Source organism: Schistocerca americana, chromosome 2 (genome assembly GCF_021461395.2).
Source record: "Schistocerca americana isolate TAMUIC-IGC-003095 chromosome 2, iqSchAmer2.1, whole genome shotgun sequence".
Classification (NCBI taxonomy): Eukaryota; Metazoa; Arthropoda; class Insecta; order Orthoptera; family Acrididae; genus Schistocerca; species Schistocerca americana.
The window spans coordinates 869,880,717-869,900,572 of NC_060120.1; the positions used below are offsets into that span (position 1 = coordinate 869,880,717).

The 19,856-nt window shown below is 38.6% G+C and overlaps 1 protein-coding gene across 1 annotated transcript in view; it reads right to left on the reverse strand.

Annotated features, from left to right (window-relative positions):
- Nucleotides 1-2,403: 2,403 nt before the first annotated feature.
- LOC124595893 (dehydrogenase/reductase SDR family member 11-like) overlaps nt 2,404-19,856 on the reverse strand; it is a 71,677-nt gene continuing 54,224 nt past the window's right edge. Inside the window, exons 5-6 of the mRNA XM_047134800.1 lie at nt 3,938-4,087; nt 2,404-3,628 (exon numbers count right to left, since the gene is read on the reverse strand). Of these exons, the coding sequence (XP_046990756.1) occupies nt 3,572-3,628; nt 3,938-4,087 (207 nt within the window). The 3' untranslated portion in view covers nt 2,404-3,571. The remainder of the gene's footprint in view (nt 3,629-3,937; nt 4,088-19,856) is intronic.

Sequence of the window (19,856 nt, forward strand, 5' to 3'; positions counted from 1 at the left end):
ATTATGGGGCAATTCTGTAGGCTCAAAATTAGTGTTTCAATGGCAAAAGAAAGCCATAAGGTGCATAGTAGAACTTAGACCATACGAATAATGTTGGGATTATTTTAAGAAACTAAATATAATGACAGTGCCTGGCCTGTACATTTACAACTGCCTTGTCTTCGTCAAAGAGAATCTGAGTAAATTTGACTTAAGGAGAACAGTTCATGACCATAACATAAGAAGTGGACATACAATTAATATGTGATATGCTAGGCTTGCAAAGACACATAACAGCTACAAACATCTTGGTCCTGTCTACTTCAACAAATTACCTGAAAATGACTACACAGTGCCAGTAAATATATTTAAAACTAGTCTATCGAGGTGGATCAAAAGTAAAGTAATTTACACTGCTCAAGAGTTCCTTGTGTATGTGACAAATGACCCACTTTCCTTATGAGAATGAACTATAAATTAACTGCAAACTATACATATGCCACACTGTGCAACTATTTTGTTACTGTTTCATGTACTTATCGTTAATTATCTGTTTGATTATTTATTTCTCATTCACTGAACTATGTAGTTCATTCATCCTAAAATTGATCTATTAGGAAACTTTTTGTTGGTATTTACATTTGCACAAATATGTATTGCATCCAACCTGGATTATTATATTGTAGTTAATAACATTTGTCTTGTCGAAGTTTATATTGTTATTATTATTATTATTATGTAAACACTGACGACACCAATCGCATGTAAATATGCTCAACGGTGGAATACAACATTTGTATTTGTATTACATACAAGCAGCCTGCCTGACTTTATGTGTATCCTAGATAACCAATGTTCACATTGCCGACAGAAATTTTTTCGGATGCAATAACTGGCGAAATAGAATGTTCGGTATTTGTACAGACTGACGTTTGATAACGTTTCTTGCAAAAGAGACAAAGCGATTTTCCTTTCTTTCTCTAGTCTTTTGCTGTACAGCCCTCATCAAGGAAAAGAAAACACCTATTAATGAATGTCAAAATTTTGAGGCGGTCCTGAACAAGCTTGACTGCCTCCCAGTGACCACACTGCTTGGAAAATACACAGTAGGTTCCTACCTCCAAAACTGACTTACATATTGTATCTCCTGACTTAGAGTGAGCATTGGGGCTTGCGTATCACGTGAAGTACCCTGGGAGATTCCCTTCAAATGCTTTATACCATCAGCCCTCCATTCACCTCATCTGACAAGAAATTCATTAGTTTCAGAATGTTTCCTTCAGACAATAGTATGCTTTTGATATGGATTGTCCAGCGCGAACATTTATCCTCTGGAAGGCACGAAGTATTTTAAAGTCTAGCTCTCGACCATAAGATTCTACGCTCTCCCCTGGCGCCTATAGGGTTCAGATGCACCAGTTACATTCAATAAATGATAAGTTCAGAGCTTTCAGGGAATCGGATGTTACCGGATGTTTCACGCATGTTGGCTTCCAGGTAATCAAGATGTACCTGAATAATTCTGGCCTTGCACCATAAAGTGTGAACAAAATTTCATTAGTGCACTTGTACTCAGCTGTAGTTCACAAATTACTTCTATCAAACTCTTGGGTTCCTCCTCAAGAGAGCCTCGAAGAAACACCTGATTATTGACAACTGTCAAGTTTGAGTCTGCCTCAATGGAAGATTCAGACTGTTCCCAGAAGCGAGCTCAATGCTGAAGTTCTGGAGAATGACTCTAGTTAATCTGTAGTAGTCAAACACTGTTCAATGACTGTGCAGAAACCCCCAACATCGCCCTGACAGCCGTGACATCTGAAATTGCCCTTAGGATAGCTCGTTTTTCTGAGTTTGTGTAATCTTCCTACGGTGTCTCCTGCAACCAATTGCTAACATGTTCCACCTCATTGACAAAGGGGTAATGTCGGAATGATGTGTTCCTCATCTACATTTTAGCTTGGAGAGACAATCTGCTGTTTCAGTATTCATGGTCATGATCCGTTACAGTACTCTGCAGGCTTCTGTGTTGACCTTCTCACTAGAGATAAGCTATGCTTGTCACAAATCAATTATCTCCTATGTTCTACTCTACTTCAACTACTAGCATGTGGGCAGTAATGTAGTATGTTTCAGTAATCAATAAAGGCAAACAGAATGCCACAATACGTGAATGACTTAGCTGGAGGAAAGCACTGCACATTACGTGAGAAGAGATGCTGCTGTGTAGTAAAACGTGTAGTCACTTGGAACTGGTGCATGCTCGCTCAGTATATCTTCGACATCCTCGTGATTCTGAAAATTCTCTCTTTGTTGTGGCCTTCCTATGTGTGACCACCAGAAAATGTTCAGGAACAGTTAACGAATTTAAACATCAGATACATGTACCTTTATTTGCACAAAGCATCTGTATCACAGAGATTACATAACATGTAATTGACAATTCACAGACATGAGGCAATGTGTAAGCATCATTTCAATGATTCTCCATATGGGGAAAGAGGACGTACAGTTTAACATGGAATCTGAATCATGTGCAGTTTCTAGTAACTCCTCTCATCACTGGGAGGTGAAAGATTGGTTAAAATGAAGACTGAAAAGTCTGTAGTCTGGCCAAGATTCAATCTCGCAACCTCTTGGTTTCCATGTACATGCTTTACTGCTTGTACACCAGGACCAATAAATATATACATAATTCAACTACAGGTTTTGATGAGTAAGTTTGCAAGTAACAAAATATGTGACATAAATGGCCATATCTTTTGATTGCATTGCTTTAGGCTTAAATTATTTGCACCCCCAAGGTACCCTAGATCTTATTATTTGACAGATTTCAATTTCATACCTCTATCCATTCTTGCCAAAAAGGGGTCTTCTGATTGTATTGACTTTGAAGCTTAAATTTTTTACACTGCCAAGGTCCATATAACTCAGTATTTCACATAAATTTCAGCTTGATACCTCTACCCATTTAGGGGGAAAGGGGGTCTGAACAGACGGGTAGACAGAGGGAGACAGAGAACAAATGGTAAAAAATGTGATACAAACACAATTTTCAGATTTTTCCTTTACTTTTACCATGAAACCTTACTTCTTGCCAAATCTTCTGATTCTAGGTCAACAGGAAGTACCCTATAGGTTTTAATGAGTGTCTTTGTGAGTATCAAAATATGTGACATACATGGCCACATCTTTTGATTGCATTGACTAAGAAGCTAAAATTTTTGACACCATCAAGGGATTATATACCTTAGAATGTAACACAAATTCCAACTTCATTCCTCTACCCATTCAAAATGGAATCTTAACAATTGGACTGACAGACAAACAGACAGAAGGACAAGAAAGTGATCCTATAAGGGTTCCATTTTTGTTGAATAAGGTATGGAACCCAAAAAGAGAACAACAGTATACACAGTGTGAAATACTATTTGTAAAATTGTATCTTCACTTTATCAATGAATTCAACTAAAGTGGAGAGACACTATAAGCAGAATTTCATATTAATTTTTTACATTCAGTTGTATATTTCCAGTTTTGTGGCTTCTTGTTGGTTATCAGTTCTATGAATGATCCTAAGTTTTGTTTTAATTCTTCACTGTGACTCAATTATTCTTCCCTGTCCAACATGCTGTATTACCAACATAGGAACCTAGAAAATAAGAATATAAAATATAGAACAAAATAGATAACTAATCAGTGACAGCACAGTAAAAATGCTCAAAATTGAAAAAATAACTATTAAAACTGTTTCTGAAACAAGAAAGGGCAGGCAATAACAATATACTAAATAGTACAGTACATTAGCCCTTTCTAGAAATGTTTGAATTATATACTCCTTGACTTCATTCTGGCTGAGCAGACTGATTACAGAATGTGTACAGAATACCATTATCACTTATGGTCTTCCAAATTACTGTTTACTTAAATAAGAGATGCTGGATCATGAAAGATACCTTACCTCCAAAATAGCAGGCTGTGAGAGTACATACACAACAGCATCTGCAATATGTTCTGGTTGAAGATAGGAAAGTTTGGAATAAATCCTTTTCTTGTCAAGTATCTTGAGGTTATCCATTATCTCAGTTTTCACTAATCCAGGACATATTGACTGAAATAATGACAAATTAATTGCTCTCATATAATTAATCATCAGTTTACTAAGGCAGCAAAGGTCTTATAAAAACAGTTATTATTTGAATGTATCTAACAAAGAAATAAAAATAAAACCAGAGGTTGCCATTGGTGGGGAGGCTTGCATACCTCAGCAATGCAGATATTTGTACCATAGGTGCAGCCACAACAGATGGGTTCTGTTGAGAGGCCAGACAAGCATAGGGTATCTGAAGTTGTTACAGAGCCAAAACTCTGGATGACTGACTGATCTGGCCTTCTAACATCGACCAAAATGGCCTTGCTGTGCTTGTACTGTGAACAGCTGAAAAAGAGGGGAAACTACAGCCGTAATTTTTCCCGAGGGCATGCAGCACTACTGTATAGTTCAAAGATGGTGGCATACTCTTGAATAACATATTCTGGAGGTAAAATAGTCCCCCATTTGGATCTCTTGGTGGAGACTACTTAGGAGGACATCATCATCAGGAAAAATAAAACTGATGTTCTACAAATCAGAGGGTGGAATGTCAAATCCTTAATTGGGCAGGTAGGCAGAAAATTTAAAAAGAGAAATGGATAGGTTAAAGTCAGATTTAGTCAGATTTTGTGAATTTTGGTGGCAGGAGGAATGGGACTTCTGATCAGTTGAATACAGGGTTATAAACACAAAATCAAATAGGGATAATGCAGGAGTAGGTTTAATAATGAGTAAAAAATTAGGAGCATGGATAAACTACTATGAACAGCATAGTGAATGCATTATTGTAGCCAAGATAGACAAGTAGCCCACACCCACCACAGTAGTACAAGTTTATATGCCAACTAGCTCTGCAGATGAGGAGGAGATTAGTAAATGTATGATGAGGTAAAAGAATTTATTCAGATAGTTAAGGGAGCCAAAAATTTAATAGTCGTGGGGGCTGGAATTCATTAGTAGGAAAAGGAAGAGAAGGAAAACTAGTAGGTGAATATGGACTGGGGGAAAGGAATGAAAGAGGAAGTTGCCTGGTACAATTTTGCACAGAGCATAATTTAATCACAGCTAATACTTGGTTTAAGAATCATGAGAGAGGGTTGTATATGTGGAAGAGACTTGGAGACACCGGAAGGTTTCAGATTGATTATATAATGGCTAGACAGAGATTTAGGAATGAGATTTTAAATTGTAAGGCATTTCTAGGGGCAGATGTGGACTCTGACCACAAGTTATTCATTATGAACTGCAGATAAAAACTGAAGAAAATGAATAAAGGAAAAAAATTTCAGGAGATTGGATGTGGATAAACTGAAAGAACCAGAGGTTGTAGAGCATTTCAGAGGAAGTATTAGGGAACAATTGCCAAGAACAGAGAAAAGGAATACAATAGAAGAGGAATGGGTAGCTTTGAGAGATGAACTTGTAAAGGCAGCAGAGGATCAAGTCAGAAAAAATCCGAGGGTTAGTAGAAACAGTTGGGTAACACAAGAGGTATGGAATTTAATTGATGAAAGGAGAAAATATAAAAATGTAATAAATAAATTGGGCGAAAGGAATATAAATGTCTAAAAAATGAGATTGACAGGAAGTGCAAAATGGCTAAGCAAGGATGGCTAAAGGACAAATGTAAGGATGTAGAAGCATATATCACTAGAGTTGAGATAGACACTGGCTACAGAAAAATTAAAGAGACCTTTAGAGAAAAGACAACCACCTGTATGAATATCAAGAGCTCAGATGGAAAACTAGTCCTAAGCAAAGAAGGGAAAGCAGAAAGTTGGAAGGAGTATACAGAGGGTCTATACAAGGGAGATGCACTTAGGGCTGTATTATAGAAATGGAAGAGGATGTAGAGAAAAACTGGGAGATATGATACTGAATGAAGAATTTGACAAAACACTGAAAGACTTAAGTTGAAACAAGGCCCCGAGAGTAGACAATATCCCATTAGAGCTACTGATAGCCTTGGGAGAGCCAGCTATGACAAAACTCTTCCATCGGGTGAGAAAGATGTATGAGACAGGTAAAATACCCTCAGACTTCAAGGAGAATATAATAACCTCAATTCCAAAGAAAGCAAGTGCTGACAGGAGTGTAAATTACTCAACTATCAGTTTAATAAGTCACAGCTGCAAAATACTAACACGAATCCTTTACAGAAGAATGGAAAAACTCATAGAAGCCAACCTCAGGGAAGATCAGTTTGGATTTCAGAGAAATGTAGGAACATGCAAGGCAATGCTGACCCTATGACTTTTCATAGAAGGCAAACCTATATTTATAGCATTTGTAGACTCACATAAAGCTTGCGACATTGTTGACTGGAATATTCTTTTTCAAATTATAAAGATGGCAGTGGTGAAATACAGGGAGCAAAAGGATATTTACAATTTGTACAGAAACCAGATGGCAAGTCATAAGAATTGAGGGGCACAAAAGAGGAGCAGTGATGGGGAAGGAAGTGAGACAGGGTTGTAGCCTATCCCCAATGTTATTCAATCTGTATACTGAGCAAGCAGTAAAGGAAACAAAAGAAAAATTTGGAGTAGGAATTGAAGTCCAGGGAGAAGAAATAAAATTTTGAGGTTTTCCTATGACATTGCAAATTCGTCAGAGACAGCAAAGGACTTGGAAAAGCAGTTGAACAGAACGGACAATAACTTGAAAGAAGGATATAAGATGAATATCTACAATAGCAAAACAAGGATAATGGAATGTAGTCGAATTAAATCTGGTGATGCGGAGTGATTTAGATTAGGAAATGAGACACTTGAAATAGTAAATAAGTTTTGTTATTTGGGGAGCAAAATAACTGATGATGATCAAAGTATGGAGGATATAAAATGTAGACTGGCAATGGAAAGAAAAGTATTTATGAGGAAGAGAAATTTGTTAATGCTGACGATAGATTTAAGTGTCAGGAAGTCCTTTCTGAAAGTATTTGTATGGATTGTAGCCATGTATGGAAGTGAAACATAGATGATAAACAATTTAGACAGGAAGAAAATTGAAGCTTTTGAAATGTGGTGCTACAAATGAATAACGAAGATTAGATGGATAGACCACATAACTAATGAGTAGGTACTGAATAGAGTTGGGAAGAAGAGAAATTTGTGGTACAACCTGACCAAAGGAAGGGATCAGTTGGTAGGACATGCTCTGAGGCATCAAGGGATCACTAATTTAGTACTTGAGGCAGGCTTTTGGGGAAATATCATAGAGGGAGACAAAGAGATGAATACGGCAAGCAGATTCAGAGGGATGTAGGTTGCAGTAGTTACTCGGAGATGAAGAACCTGCACAGGATAGAGTAGCATGGAGAGCTGCAACGAACCAGTGTCTGGACTGAAGACCACAACAACAATAACAACAACATTATAATGGTTGTCCTACTTTTACAACCACTTCACCCTTTATAAAAACTATATCAACTTATATCCTACTAAATACAAAGTCAGCTTTATACATAATTGACTTCTGTGAATTTGGAAACTGTATTCCCATGCATTTAAAAGGTAACAGTAGATTTTAAACCATTTTCTTTCTGTTCCAGCATATCCACAAATGCCAAAATGAAAAGCCGGCATGCAAGAGCAGAGAAGGCAGTGAAGAAAGGGCAGCCAATGGTGCACGGATTTGTACTGCTCTGCACCAGACATGTCCCTTGCAGCAAGTGAATATATACGCAGCTCCTGCTAGCCTCAGCCACTTAGATCAGTCCAAGTCTGCAGCGTATTTAGTGCTTCACTATCAGACTGTATTGTTTTCATGTCACCTTTCACTAGCAACATTTGCTATAGTCAAGTTAAGAATTGTTAATTTGCTTTTTGAAAATAAAGCTACTAATTTTAAACATGGCTGCAGCAGCAACTGTTAAAATTCTTCACAATAAAGGATGGCAGCCAAAAACAGTTGCAGGATAGAATTTTTTTTATTAATTTTTATTAATAAAAAAAAATTCTATCCTGCAACTGTTTTTGGCTGCCATCCTTTATTGTGAAAGCTACTAATGTTATTTGATTGAATTGTTGCATAGCATTCCGAGAACACTGCATCCCGTAAGCACCCTATTAGCAACGTGTGGGCAAGACACCACACTTTCCTGCCATTCTCTTCCCTCTGAAGCACACATAAGCTAATTTCTAATGATTTCTGTATCTAAATGCATTAAAAACATGTGAAGGAAGCAGAGGCTCCATCCACCTATTTGAACTTCCTGTGTTCCACATTTAGCTGGAAGAAGGCAGAGACCCTGAATAAACTGGTGCAGAAACTCTGCCCATCTGCCTATGTGACCAGGTCTATTGCAGAAGTACTATGGCCTGATATACTGTAAGAAGTAATGGGAGTAATGTATAAAATCCAGTCATTCAGCCAATGACAAAATGGCAGTAAGTTATAATTAGTATAGAGCTATTTCATAATAAACATTCCAGTCATGGTCATAGATGGAGAAGACTGTTAAGACTTTTTATTAACAAAAAGTTAAATACAATTTACATCTGTCTTCATGCAGCAAATATACTCAGAATATCAAACTGGCTATTATACACTCATGTATGGTTATTGTTAAGAACCCTCTTGACACTGTCAGTACTATTGATATAAATGTACCACATTCCAACATGCCTCCTTACATTTATATTGCAATCAAATTACATCCAACATTTCTCAAAATTTTACAGATTTACCCATGCACATGAATTTTGTTAAAGTGTCTGCTACATTGTTTACTAAATCCACTGTGCTAATGTCAGTAATTCTGTTCCTGTAACATTCATTCTAAAAATGGTAGTGTACTTCAACACATTTCAGCTTTTTGTAAAGTTACCATATTTAGCAATACCAACTGCCCCTGAGTTGTCTTCATATAATTTTAAAGATTCATCAGACTTTGCATCAAAATATCCAGAATCAACTTAATCTCAGTGACAGCTTCTGTCAGTGCTACTTACTCAGCAAAAGTAGAAGATTTTGTAACACTTCCCTGTTTCTTACATTTCCAAAATATTACATTTTCAAAAATCTAATTACATGGCCTGGTGTATACTTATACTATATAACTCCCCAATTTGCATCTACAAAACAATCTTTGATGAATATTTTCAGTTCTTCCATATGTTAATTTCAGACCTTTTGGTAGATACAAATATTTGGCTGCTCACAAAGCATTGTAACAATTTTGAAATATACTCAAATGGTTTTTTTGTCAGTAATCTCTGTCTTGCTTATTACCCTATCTCCCACCTTTAAGATCTCAGGTTTTCAAATCTCATCCAATGCATTCTCCAACAATCAGCCTTTACTTCTCATCCTATCTGGTAAGTCTCCCCTGACCAGAATTCTGGGCAACTTTTCTGAACTCTACCTATTTCCTAAACCTTTCCAGTCGTTTTCTTTCATCCCCCATCCTTTCCCTTCAATTCTTCTGCCAGAAGAAGAAGCCACTGGCTAAGAAAGCTTGAACATTTCTCTAACCTTCATATATATTTTCTCCTGCCATCACGTGGTGAATAGATTTTTTAGCTATTCAGTTGCATTATATTTTCTAATAGTTAGACATTTAGAATCTGTACTAACTCAAAATAAAATTTTTGTTGCCACTGCTAACATACAAAATTGCAAATTATCTGGCTTCGAGAACTGAATGCTCCTGTTAGCTGCATGTTAAGTTGCAATGTTTATTATAAACAGGCACCTTTGTTAAAAATGATGATAGTTCTTATTCTCTTTTTTGATATCAAATTAATTGTCTCTTGTCAATGTACATGCTAACTTGATCTGCAGCCCTGAAGTTCTCCTTTATGGTGGAATCTATGGAACATGATAAATGATTTAAATCAAACTAGCCCACATTATGAATGTCACCAGATTGAACTGCTGTGAACAATAATGTATTGAGGACAAAGGTCACAATCAACTATCATAGATTTTTAACACTGATACAATACTATAAAGTATTGGATGGAATGTAAATAGTGAAAGTAGTAAATGTATTCACTTACTGTATAGTTTAGACTTTACTAAATAAACACTGCCTTAAATTTAATAGAAATAAACTTTTCTCTTGTAACTAGTGATACACAGATATTTAACACATATTTTTCTTTTTGAGCTCACATGTTACAAATTTTTAATTAAAAATTCATCTGCAGAATAGGAGTTGCTCAAAAGAAATGAGTTTAGTTTTCCCATGACACCCCTGGCCTCAGCATTCACTAGCCTATACAGCTACATAGCCTTTTTCTCTTCTCTCCTCTCTCAATCTCCCTCCCCCCCCCCCCCCCCCCCCTTTTCCCAGCACACAGCACAGCAACCCAATGATTCACCTCCCTATCCTGCCCCCACCATACTCCTGCACACTTCCTCAGGCAGCACTAGCATGTTCCCTCATGTCTACACTGCTATCAGTCTCCCTCTCGACCTCATGCCTCTTACTCGCCCAGCTACCCAGCTAGATTTCTGCTCATGTTAGATGCAGTTGCAGTCTGGCCTTAGTGCCTGGTAACAGTGGCTATATGTGTGCCAGTTGTTGGTGTGTGAATGTGTGTGTTTTTTCTACTTCTGAAGAAGGATTTTGTCCAAGAGCTGAAATACAGTATTTCTGTTACCTTTCTTCATTGTGACTCTTTGAGACTCAACTTCTCCTCTATGTGGTGAGTTGCAATCTAACCTATCCATGTTGTTGTTAGAAATTAGTTTTATATTACAATATGATTTAATATTATTAAAAATTAATATTATTGGGCAACTGATCAAAGAGTTCTGTGACTATATTCTTTTCTAAGCCACTGACAACTACAGCAATGAGTAATAAATGTTATTTTTTATTTTACTGTTGTATTACAGGATATTAATATTCTTGCCAAGTTTTGATGGATTATTCATGATGAATTCCAGAAGCAAAGATGTCTATTGTGAAGGACCAGTTAAAATACATAACTCCTTGGTTAGATGACGATTTTCAGTGAACATCACACGTTATTCTGACTGCTCCCTTTTGTCTAATCAGTACTTTCATTCCACAAAATATTTGATCAAGTGTACATCACCAATTGAGGAAAGTATTTGTAGAATAAAAATCCACTTCAGTTGCTTCTAATTTTCTAAATTTAAGCCACAAGCAGTTTCAAAGCTTGAAGCTTCACCTTCAGGTGCCACGAAATAATTATGAAAACATAAATGTGGGGCATTTGGGCCAGTCAGTCATTGGGGATCACACTCACATCAAACAAATGCATGGAGCACAGGACCAGGAACCATAGCACTCACTTGACATCATATCAAATCTACTGCAGTCAAACAGTTCTGTCATGCCAGAAGACCATTTGATATCGCAACAAACATAATCCAAGATGCAGTGCATATACACAACATTTTTGTTTGAAGAATGCACTGACATGCAACCTTCACAGCTTTTCCAGCACCTCTGTGCCCTTACAGAGTCCATCACAATGCCCAAACAACTATTATTCCCAAACTAGCCCATGCACCTGGCCACCACAATCTGCATGGCACCTGGCCACATATGATTTCATAAACACTGTGGGTTAGGTCAACAGATCAGGTGTGGGTAGAGTAGGTGGTGATAACTGAGCCATTAGCTGCAGTGAGGAATAAAGAGAAAGTAGCGGTGCCTACTGCTGGTCACCACTAATGTTTGGAGCCCATGAGCACAGTGCTCAACAGTGCGTGGCATTGCTACTGAAATGTTTGTGGTATCAGTAGAGCAGAGAATAGCAGAGACCACAATGGTCACAAATGTCTTGGTAGACACCACTTCATTGGCGGGGGTGGGGAAGGATTGGGGGGAGGGAAGGGTGTGCCTTTTGCAGGCATGTGCACTGGGGGCTATCAGGCAGACAACCATCATGGGTGTAGGCATCAAGAAAGCTGTACATACCAAGCTCACAATGCTTGTGGATGATGGTTTGCTGAATTGGCATGGCACACAGGCGATCATGTTGAAGGGCTAGGCAATAGCTGACTTTCTGTGCTTCGCAGCCTTCAAGGAACTCCATCGGTTCCTCAGCATGACAAATTTTTCCTACTGTCATGTACAAAATGCTGCAAGTGTACAAGAGCCCCTCACTGCCACTACCAAGCAAAAGAGAATAAGCCTGTGCTTTGGAGTGTCCAATGATGGACAGTTTTGTGTGAATGAAGTGTGACCTGTTTGATATCACCCTTCTGACCCACCCCCACCCTACCTGCAGTCATCACTGATGCCTGATAATCTACCTTAGGCGCCATCCTCGAGCAACACATGGGTAAACCTGGCAGTTGGTGGCCATCTTTTCAGTGAAGTTGTCCAAGCTACAGCAAAAATGGGCCATATATGACTGCAAGCTACTCATAGTTTATGAGGTGGTCAAATACTTCTGTCCCTAAGTTGAAGGATGCCCCTTCACAGTCTTCACTGACCCCCACCATCTTATGATAGGATTTTGTCAGAAGGAAAGTCCCCAGACATCCCCCAGATTGTTGCACCAGTAAGAGTACATGGTGCAGTTCATGACAGACATCCAGCACATAGTAGGCATTGAAAATACTGCTGCTGACTGCCTCAGCCCCTCCTGTCTCCTTATCTCCCACCTAAACTATCCTGGCCTCCTCCAAATCTTCTGACCCTGAGTTGCACAAGTTACAATGTGACCTGAACATTGGCCTTGTCTTCCAACCACAAGAAGTTGCTACCACCAACCTCCATATATGATACGACTTCCTTACAAACCTTGATCAGTCAGATGGCTCAGCAGACCAGATCATAACCGTCCTTACTCCCCCCCCCCCCCCATTCTGACTTGTGCAAACTTGCCTATGACTATCTCTATGACCTGTCACACTGCAGTGTCTGTCTGTCAGTGGCTTTCATGCTGAACCACTTCTTCAGGCCTGAGATTCAGCAGGATTGCGGTAACTGGGCTTGTGACTGTTACTGTGCCAGTGCACCAGAGTTAGCATCATATGCATGCTCTGATTAGGCTGGTTTTCCCCCAATGGAATAATGTTTCTTGCATGTAAATGTTGACAACATGGGCCCACTTCGATGGTCTAATGGCTACCGATACACGCTCACCATAGTCGACAGGTTCGCTTACTGGCTGGAGGCTGAGCCAGTGCTGGGCATCTCATAAGATATCATTGCTAGGTCTTCGTTGAGACATGTGTCTTGCTTTTCGGTTTTCACCTGTCACTTAACTGCAGACTGCAGTCGACACTTTATGTCCTGTATTTTCAAACCACTGAGACTTGTGACACTTTAGTTCACTTAACTTCAATCTACTACAACGCCACAGATGAACTGGTGGAGTGGTTTCACATGACTTCAAAAGCTGTCCTCACCTGCCAGACTGTCACATGATCTGCCACCCTGTCACTGGTTCTCCTTGGTTTGCTTGTGGACCACAAGGGCAAATTGAGGACATCCACCACTAATTTTGTATTTGGGCATCTGCTTCCTCTGCCAGGTGGTTTTGTCAAGGCACAGCCCTTGTCTATGGCCACCTGTGCTTATGCCCAATGACCCCACAGCACCATGGTGAACACAGTCTGATTGTACAGCAGAGTAGTTGTACTTGCATGTCACGCTCCCCACAGATGCCTATCAGCCACAAGCAACTCACAGTACTTGGGCCCTCACTCATTCTCAAGCATCGAGAAAAGACCCATTTTCTGCATTTCAGTGGTCTCCATTGACTGGTTTAAGCTGGTGTATACTCCCAGTCTCCCCAGCCTCTCTGCACCTCCAGTCAAGGTCAAGTTGGCACCATACAAAGACAATGCCACCACCAATGCCACCAGCCCTGCTGGTAGCACTGACCCGAGTATCAAAGCCACCCTACCATTCAGTCTGCCACTACCTGTCCCGGAGGAGCTGCCTGCAGTATCTACCACCTCACCCCACCACCTGACCTGACCCCAGATGCCCCCACCCACAGTGTGTCATGCTGCCCCTGCACCTTCAGCACCAGTGTACCAATCACCTTCTCTGCGGTGCCAGTTGAACCCATTGTCACACTAAACCCAATATCAGCACACAACACCCACAGTGACATGGGAAGAGATCATCCAACTATATGCAAAACAGCAGCTACCCATGGCACAAGTATGCACCAATACACATTTAGCACACACACACCAGTGCACTGCTGCCCATGCACAACCTGCGCAGGTACTAGCTTACCAGCCTACAACCCCCACATGACTCCGTGACTGTGTTGCCATGGGCCTGCCCATTCCCCTGGCCACAGGACAACATCAACCCCTGCCACAGTTGGCAGTGTAGAGTGGCACCGCTCCACACCATCCTGCACTTTCTCCGCACTGCACCCATGCCATTAACCAAGCTTGCTGTGTGAGGTATACAAGCTCACCACATATGACATCACCACCTCCTCTGTTGCAGTACTGGGCCACCAGCCTACACCACTGGCCCTGACCTGACAGTGCTGTTGTTATCATATGCCCCAGTACACTGCCATGAACTCTACTTAAACCTACACCCCACCATTTCCTTCTCACAGGGAGAGAGGAAAGGAATGTGTGGTGGCATGCACCCTCCAACATTCACACCTGCCACTCGTTTTCCCTTCAGATGAAGCAAACACTTCAGCAGAAGATGCATGGGTATGTGACAAATATGTAACCAGCACCGTGGCATCATAGACTCTCTCCCTGGCTGCCTTTTTGCCATGGGCAGGTTTTTCTTGGGCTAGTTGTGGCTGTAAGCTTTTTCCCCACTGCTGGCACTCTTTCTTGTGGACACCGATCAAGTGAGTTCAGACACCACTGCTGAATGATGTACAGTGTTTCACCATATGACAACAGAACTTACAGGCTTGCTGTATAGTGCTACCAGATAAGTGTACGAGCAGCCAGAAGGCTACATACTAGTAAGTTGGGCTTGTGTGACTACATTGTGCGAGCATTGCAGGCTACTTGTACAATCAGTGAGAGCCACTGGGCCTACCCCTCTTAAATGCAAGCAAGCACCTGCAGCCACTCTTTCCAGAAAGTTATTCCAGGTGCAACTCCAGGAATCGCTTCTCGATTACTGCCACATTAACATTAGCCGGGACGGAAGATCAGTGTTCCAAGACCTGCCAAATGGCACAGCTTACAGGCCCATGCAAGTATGTTTGAGAGTCCTCACATATTTTTGACAAGTCAAATATGTACCTGTATGTGGGCTATGAACATGTGAAATAACATTATTGTATTAACCCTTTCACACAAAGTTATAGCTAGAATAATTCACTATCTAATGTGTTTATGGCTGAACAGTGTGTCCTTTTGCTCTGTGTAAATTAAATTCATGTAGAGATGACCCCCCAAAAACATTGTGAGTGAAATATTGTATATAGTGTTTTCAATGTCTAAACGCAAGTCATGTAGGAGGTCTCATTCATTGCACCAGTTTTGTTCTCTGCCCTGCAAGAGTGAACTTGTGACTGTGCCTTTATTTCAGCTCTTTAGTGATTTTGTTTCAGGCCAAGACATGGTAGTTCAACCATTGTACATGTGTCTTTCCTTACACTTTGTATAATCTCTTGATGACATCATGAGTAGCATGCCTGCATGTTAATTCATTTTATATCCCCTGTAGTAGCTATCTCTTATTCAATAAATACTGTTTACATGTCAGTGCAGTTTAATTGTATTTCCTCTTTCCCTACCCAGAAACTTGCCCTTGAGGAATCCAACTGTGATGGCAAGTAGAAAATCAATTCCTATAGTTTGTATCAAAGTTTTTAATATGTCAATGTTCCTCTAGGTACTGATGGAGTATCCAATTAACCTTATTGTCTAATTTGTTTGTTAGGCTAGCTACAATATCATGACAGGTGATCTGTGCCTTCAGTAAGAAAAGACTCCACCCCATCTTGCCCAGATTACTTAAGAATAATTTGAAGAACAGTCCACAGGCTTGTATGGTCCCTCTGGTTACCTAGTCTCAGTCGCATTGAGCACATCTGTAATGAGATGGAGCAAAATCTGTGAATACTGGTCCCAGCTCTGACCAACACTGTGAATTTTGAGGATGCAAGTCGTATTAAATGGTCTTCATTTTCATTTTCATAGAAATTTTATTGCTTTAAAATAATTATTTTATTTTTAGAATATATGTACTTTACTGAATAATTTATTTGCTATGAGTTTACAAATTGTTAGGTGCACACATTAATTAACTCATTGTGCCACACAATAACAACAACAATAAGCTCTTTGATTACAGCAACAATAAATTGGGATAAAAGATACATTTGATGAAAGATAAGAAGTCCTATTGGAAATAATACTGAGAAATGAGTACAGTAGCATAATCTTATTTACTAACCAGACTCATTTTTCCACTCTTTTTCATAAGTTTTTTTTTTTGAAAAAGTATCCTCAAATAGAGTGTAGAGCTTCTTTATGGTTAATAACTTGTAAATAACATCTTTATCCATGATAGTTTGAACTTAACAGTGATAAAAAAAATACAGCAGCTATGTACAATTTCATGATTTACTTTCCTTTAAATAATTTTCCAGTCTTGTTCCATCCCAAAATGGCAGCCAAAATGTAAAAGTTGTATAACAAAAATATGACACACTCTGAAGATGCTATTAGACCTGAAAGAAGTTACCAGAAAAAAATCATTCATATAGAAAAATTATAGTCAATTGTTAGGTCATTTTTAATTGTTATATAATTTTCTAACATTTTCCATTCGTTTGTTCAATGTGTTCCATTGGTCTGATCAAGTAGAAGAACTTTCCCAGATGTGCAAGAAATAAAGGCAAGGTAGAAGCGACACTTGATAGCCAATTGGGAGAATATCAGAGTGGATTTAGAAAGGGAAGATCTTTCTCAGAACAGACTTCAATCTGAAGTCCATAATTCATCACAGACTTACAAACTCCAAAGATATAGTTGTAACTTTTATAGATTTTCAAAAGGCATTTGACTCAGTTGATAGATCAAGTGATCAGAGAATTTGGCCTCAAATCTAAATTAGCAAACCATATTCATGAAATGCTCACAGACACCAAATCAAAAGTAAAGTTTCAGGGCGAAATATTGAAGCTAATCAACATAAATCCAGGTGTAAGGCAAGGTGATGGCCTGTCTCCACTCCTCTTTAACTGTGTACTAGAGAAAATAGTAAGAGAATGGAAACAAAAATTAAAAGAACAGAAGCTATCACCAATCAGACTGGGAATTAAAAACAAAGGTACTGAAATTCACTGTTTAGCACTTGCAGATGATTTTGCCATTCTTTCTGAAAACTTAACAAATGCTGGAATACAGATCAATCTCTTAAAAGAAATAGCCAACAAAGCAGGTTTAAGAATATACGTAGAAAAACAAAATTTATGACAAATATAAAAAATGCTCCCGAATCCCTAGCAACAGATATTGGCCAGATAAAGAGAGTAAATAAATTTAAATATTTGGGAGAAATTATCAAAGAAAATGGCTTCAAAGAACTTGCTGTAGAAGAAAGAGTGCATAAAATGGAGAGAGCTTATGGAATAACTGAGAATGTCTACAACAAAAGGTATCTGTCTAAAAATTTTAAAAAACAGCACTACAACACAGTAGTAAAACCAGAATGACTCTATGCAAGTGAATGTTTAGTACTGAACCACAAATTACACAAACTTGAAGTCCTAGAAAAAAATAATCATTCAAAAAGTACTTGGGCCACCAAAAAATACAGAGGTATGGAAATTAAGAAGCAATGAAGAAGTAGTTATCACAACATAGGAAACATAAATGAAATACTAAGAAAGAATTGACTGCTATTTTTTGGACACTTATACAGAATGAACAGCAACAGGTTAACCAAACAGATTTTTAAATATCTCTGGGACAGTAAGCCAACAATATCCTGGATTCAAGAAGTTAGGAAAGATTTGGAAAGAAACAACATAAGTTAAAAACATGTAACAGAAAGAGAGATTTTCAAGAGGAAAATGTTAAAAATGAAAGGATTACAAGGCAGGAGGGAGAAGAAGACAGGGTCAGAATGAACCGAAGAGAGAAAAAGGATACATAGTAGAAAAGATGAAAGAATACTGAAGGAAAAAGGAAGAAGAACAACAAAGAAGGAAGCATTGAAATTGGTGCATGGTCATTAGATGACCCAAACAAAGAAAGCAGAAGAAAGGCATAAATTTACAAAAGACAAGAAAACCCTAGTAGTTTAATTTGTATGCCGTATTTACAAGAAACTGTCACCATATTGCCTAATGTTATTCATGCTTATGATATCTAAATACAATCAAGTGAAGTACAAATAAAGCTGCCATTTTACAAAAAGCTGCTGATTCCTTAGGTACACTCTACAGCTGCTGTTTAATTGCCATCATTGGGTTTCATATTTACTTGCTTATATAAAACCCACTCTATGGAAGAAACCATATTTGACCCCAGAATAAGAAAAATTATCGCAATGACACATTCTGTTACATTCTGTATATCTGTCCTGTGACAATTTACACAAACCTCTCAAACAAGTACACAAAGGCTTGTCCAACATCGCAGTAGCAAAAAATGAAGCCTGTACTAACAATTTTCAATTAGAACTAATATTTTAATTTAGAATATGAACTTCCCGTTATGATGCTGATAACAAAAAATTCATGCATGTCTAAATAGTGGTGCCTATGACCTGTGATTTGAGCAGCTAAGTGATGTAGACATTGTGAAAAAAGTGTGAGAGCAAATACAAGACAGTTGAAAAATTCATTATAATGAACCCTGAGGTACTGAAATTCATTGATCTGTTATGAGTACATGCAGGACAAAATTAATTTGACAATACTGATACTTTGACTCACTGATGAATGAGAACTGTCTCGTCAGAGAAAAGGTGAAATAAAAACAAAAAGAAAGAAAACTACAATTTTCCCAAATGTGGATCAAAAGCAAGAGATATGAAATACATTGTGCATTAAGTGTAATTTTCTAATTAAGTTGTTTGTTTCTGGCAAGTAACCTGTCAGTAACACAGTGGGCTTTCAAATGTGACTTGTAGCTTGTTTTGGAAATGCAGTAAATAGCAGCTTCCAGTAAACACATGTATGTTTGGAATTATCCGTTTTTTTTTTTTTTTTTTTTTTTTGGGGATGTCTTGGGTCCACCTTAAGCTGGATAATCTGGAGTGTGCTGTAACATTTATAATTTATGGAGCAAAAACAAAAACCCACTTAATAGTTGAGGCACTGGGTCTTTGGTAGATACATAAATAAGACTGAGGGCTTTGTTATCTTTTGGATGACACACACACACTCACACACACACACACACACACACACACACACACACACACATTATAGTGCAACACACAGTATTAAAAGATACTGGCCAAATTCCTTATCTCAGCAGCCTGATCTGTAATAACAGGGGTGTAGATGATGCAGACATCACCAGTAGAATTGGAAAAGCTTCAGCAGTCCTCCAACAAATGTGATTAACATGGCACTAAGACTCTACAAGTATGTGCACAACATTTTGGCTGTACACCTCTATCATCCTACTGATAACCATTTATGCATATAAGACCTGGAAAATGCCACAAAATCAGTAAATAAACACGTTTTTCACCAAATATGCTTGAGATAAATTTTGGATGTCAACTGTCATGACTACATTTCTCATGAAGTTCTGAAAATAAGTGCTCTATGCAGCCTGCATAAAAGCATTGCTGAAAGAAGACTGGAGCTTAAGAGGCATGTTATATGCATGGAAGAAGAAAGAATCCCCAAAACAGCACTGTTTTGGAAACCAACAGATG